The sequence below is a fragment of the Egretta garzetta genome, unplaced genomic scaffold (assembly GCF_000687185.1).
Source record: "Egretta garzetta isolate BGI_Z169 unplaced genomic scaffold, ASM68718v1 scaffold220, whole genome shotgun sequence".
Lineage (NCBI taxonomy): Eukaryota > Metazoa > Chordata > Aves > Pelecaniformes > Ardeidae > Egretta > Egretta garzetta.
The window spans coordinates 2,148,495-2,152,819 of NW_009258414.1; the positions used below are offsets into that span (position 1 = coordinate 2,148,495).

Genomic DNA, 4,325 nt, shown 5'->3' on the forward strand with positions numbered 1-4,325 from the left:
TCAGCAGGATGCACCTTGCAAAACTGGTGTGGTGCTGGGCTCCTATAATTGCAGTTTCTAAACCAAAACCCTACCGAATCCTACGCACGATGCTGCAGTGGCAATGCTCTAACATACTGCAATTTGGGTATGCGTAAGGAGCATGGATAAACCGGACTGTAAGCGTGTTTTATTGCGAGGAGAGAAAACAAAACCAACCTCCTCCCTGCGAGCTCTGTTTTGCATTCACGTTCGTGTCCTGCAGCACCCCTCACAAACCGGCTTTTTACAGCGCCTCAGACTAGAGATCTGCACTGCAGCAACCTGGCATTTGCACAGCAGAGGCGCAGCAGTCGCTCTGCATTCAGCAGCACATGCAAGGTCATGAATATTCAACCTAAAGCTATCTGCCCTGCACAATTAATCTGTTTTCCCTCAATGGACAGACCCCAGAGATCAGCTTCCCACCAGGCGAACGCACAGCGGCCTGCTGTTGTTGGGCCTATGCCGCACGATATTCAATTACCAATTTATTTAAAAATACATACGGTGGCATTTTGCCATATGAGTGGAGGAACACAGAGGTCTGATCAATCATGGATCCAAGTACTCATTTCAAAAGCACCCAAGCCCCCTTCCTAGTCCTACTGCCCTTATCGCACTTGCTGATTTTTCTATATCTAAAGCAACTCTCACGCAATATCTTTAGGTACCTGCTAATTCCCTTTGCTGTCCCTGCAAAGGCATCACTCTTGGTTCGAACGTGACTTTGCTGCACGCAGCTCCTCCATGGCTGAGGAGCATCATATGACATCGACAGGGCTTGCACTGGCCACGGGCCAGAGCAGCCCCAACCTGGTCTCTCTCCACAGGGGGGAGATTGGCCCTGCCTGCTGAAGGGCTGCACCCAAGCATGGGTGTGTGGGCAGGGGTAGGGGGGAGATGGAAAGCATCTCTGTTTCCGTGGGAGGTTGGAGCCCCCCTCAGCTGCAACCAAAGGAGGAGAGAATGCAACCAGCAAAGCAGAGCAAGGCAGTCTCCTCCAACTGGGCTTTCCATGGGCAACGTGGCAGAAAACTCGAGCACATGGATGGAAGAGCAGAGTTCCCCAGTAATAGGCTCCAATATGGGTATTTGGCCTGGGGAGGGGAAGCCTGGGGGAGGATATCCATTTAGACCAGCTGAGAACCTACCTGCCTGAGCTGGGCTTCGGAAACATTTGTCTTTCTGAAAATGAACGGACTTTTTTTCCTCCCGAAAGCTATATCTCCCCTCTGTCCATCATACGCTCTATCATGTGCTTGGCTCATGCTGCCTGGCTGGAAGTTAAAGTGAATGAATGGTCTTGGCCATGCTCACAGCCTGATTTTCCTTACAGATGAAGAATTTCACCTACAGTTTAATTCTTTATAGAGACGCAGCGGTGCAATTTGCCAGACCATATACTGTTAAGAGAGCATACGTAAGTAGAAACAGGCAGTAAATAGGACATTGCTCAGCTCGAACGCAGAAGCAGCAGAGTCAGCAGGGACCAAAACACCCTTTTTTGTTGTTCATGGTGACCCCATCACCGACACGGGACAGGTAGACCTGCTTACACCCCTGCACCTACAAAACCTAACCCATGGCTAACCAAGTTGTGCGGAGGCTTACCCGGCCCAGCGCTACTTACATATACAGCTGTGGATCTGAGGTCAGCGTGTCGATGTTGATATGCTGCTCCAGCAGGCTGTAAGCCAGGATAGGTAGCGACGTGAAGCAGATGTTGTACATGGTAAGATAAGCAGCATCGTACAGTGGCTTAAAAGAGGAAGAAAGGGTAAAATGAGACCGAAAGTGTCTCCCTACACAGAGATTAAAAGTTTCCAGCCCTTGCCTCCATACCCATACCCTACAGATTCACCCTTTGTCACAGCCGCACAGGACAGTTCCACTTGACAGGGGTCATGCTCCGTGCGATGCCGGGGGGCCAAGGCACCTGCAGGCTGCATGGCCAGGGCCCCACTCCCACCACTGGGAAGTTTTGTAATGGCCTGGTCTCATCTCCAGCTCATTATCCAGAGAAACATGATTAAACAGCCCTCATCACAGCTTTTCTGTAGCTGCTCTTGTGCTGCTGCATCTATTAATACACTTGATGTCTCCTGTGACTCTCTAAAGACAAGACTGTTTTAGAGGAACTATGGCTTTTCTTTTTTTTAAAAAAGAAGCAGCAAGTGGTTCTGCCAAGACAAGCAGAGACTTATCTCCTATCATTTACCCTTCCTCACCGTTACTTTTAAGCCCAAATAGACATAAAAGCCCAAGCTCTTGTCTCCAAGCACGTGAGCCCACCCACCCCACGGACCTGTCCTGCTGACGCTCGCTCGGACTAAGCAAGGCTCTGATGACACTCACCATATGTCTCTTTTTAAAGGCTGTCATAAATGAACGAACTGTTCTTCCTTTTGAGAGACACCTTTAACACAGGGAAGTGCAGCAGGGGAGAAAAGATCTTTGAAAGTCTTTGAAAACTTTTTATCTTAAGAGAAGCAGCAAAACCAGGTGCTGGCAAACCAGGTAAACCCCTCTCTCATTACTTTAGGAAGGTGTCCAAATGTGTTTATGGGTAGTGGACGGGAAAAGAAAGCAAGCCTTTCTTTTTATTTATGGGTCTCAAAAATATTCTGCTCCAGATATGGTGCTGAGCAATGAGGTTGCTTCCTACTGTCCTCTAAAGCAAGGTGAGGAGGGGACAGGACACCAAAAGCCAAATCTCTGCTAGGAAGCCTCATCACACTTCTTGCTTTTTACCCTGGCTTTACGGGCACATTACTGGAAATTACCTGCTGTGAGAATCCACAGAAGAACTGGTATAAAAACTGCGGTAAAATGAAGCAAAGGTTCTGGGGAAACAAAAGACAAGCGGTCAGCAGGGAAGCGCTTGACTTCGCAGCCTAAATCCAAATACCTTTCCCTGTTATCAGACATTAGCGCCTGATATTACAGTATCAGACAAGTTAGGGCACTGTTTCCTACCAGGCACAAAACTAATCCAATGAGCAGTCAGTATCTGCAGAAGACACTGGAATAAGCTCATGCTCACATTTGCCTTACAAGCGAATGTTTTGAATCGACAGGCAGAGACAAAGCCCGTTCTAGGGAAGGAAAACAGAGCTACAGAACATCCTGTATATTTATATTTTTTTTCTATTTGCTATTTTTTCCCGATTGTCAAAGAAACCCATAGTATAAACAAAGAAATAAGCCACACACACATCCTTACCTTATAGAAGAAATACTGTACAAGGTGTGCTATTCTCACATAATATAAATGCCCATGGGCTAGGAGCAATTTTCTTAAGTGTTTAAACTTTGGCACAGCATAATCGCTGTTTCTGGAAGCCTGCCGTCCTTCTTTGCCTTTTATACCTGAAGACAGAAGCATGGCAAGGGGTTAATCCCTAAGGGACTGGAATCTGGACCGACGCTATGGCAAGGGGTTAATCCCTAAGGGACTGGAATCTGGACTGATGCTATGGCAAGAGTTTAATCCCCAAGGGACTGGAATTTGGACCAATGCTACCCGCTAGGTTTGTTCACACCACTCGGTGTCTCAAGGCACAACAAAAGCCCTATTTCCCTCTGGAGTGCCCCCAGGAGAGCAAAACACCAACTGTGCTGCAAGACTTGGCGGGGCTTTGGCTCCACGACAGTCAGACCTGCCTCTGGAGTTTTTAAGCTATATTTAGGTTGCTGTCTGAGTTCCTACGTAAAAGAGTGCGGTGAAGAGTATCTAAGCAAACCTGATAAAAGATAAGGGATTGGTTTCCCCACAGGCTTGCCCGCATCTAACACAGCCTAGTTATTTGATTGCAGACATTCCCCAGACATCCCCACAGAGCAGAGCTCAAGACAGTTTTGTTCACGCCAAAGCCACCTCCAAACGAACCGCACTGGGACCCCATCCATCAGAGGGCACGGTGGCATTTCCAACAGCCCCAAATAAAGAGGCTGCCCTTTCTCTTCCATCAACCCTTCTTCAGCAGTATTAAAAAAATCTCCAGTATTTCCCGTATCCCTGACACCAACCTGCAGAGAGGGGGATAGTTTCCAGCCTGATGTCAGTCACACGGGCAGGGCAGGCACAACATAACTGAGCATCAGCCCTCGGGAAACACGTGCGGGCCCCCAGTGTTGAGTTACTAGCAGCTGCAACCAGTTATCCCTAATGAAGTCTGATATTTTCATTGCACTCCCTTGCAACAACTGCCAGAAGTCACCCATCCATTTGCTACTTGTGCCTTTTTTTTTTTTTTTCTGACCAGCAGGCAACCTTTGCCACCTTGAATTTGGCCATAAGAGGT

General features: G+C 48.0%; 1 protein-coding gene across 1 annotated transcript in view; it reads right to left on the reverse strand.

Moving 5' to 3' along the window:
• Nucleotides 1-4,325, reverse strand: part of ATP11C (ATPase phospholipid transporting 11C) — a 58,514-nt gene that overhangs the window by 13,561 nt on the left and 40,628 nt on the right. The window contains exons 23-25 of the mRNA XM_035898546.1: nucleotides 3,245-3,390; nucleotides 2,805-2,864; nucleotides 1,652-1,779 (exon numbers count right to left, since the gene is read on the reverse strand). Of these exons, the coding sequence (XP_035754439.1) occupies nucleotides 1,652-1,779; nucleotides 2,805-2,864; nucleotides 3,245-3,390 (334 nt within the window). The remainder of the gene's footprint in view (nucleotides 1-1,651; nucleotides 1,780-2,804; nucleotides 2,865-3,244; nucleotides 3,391-4,325) is intronic.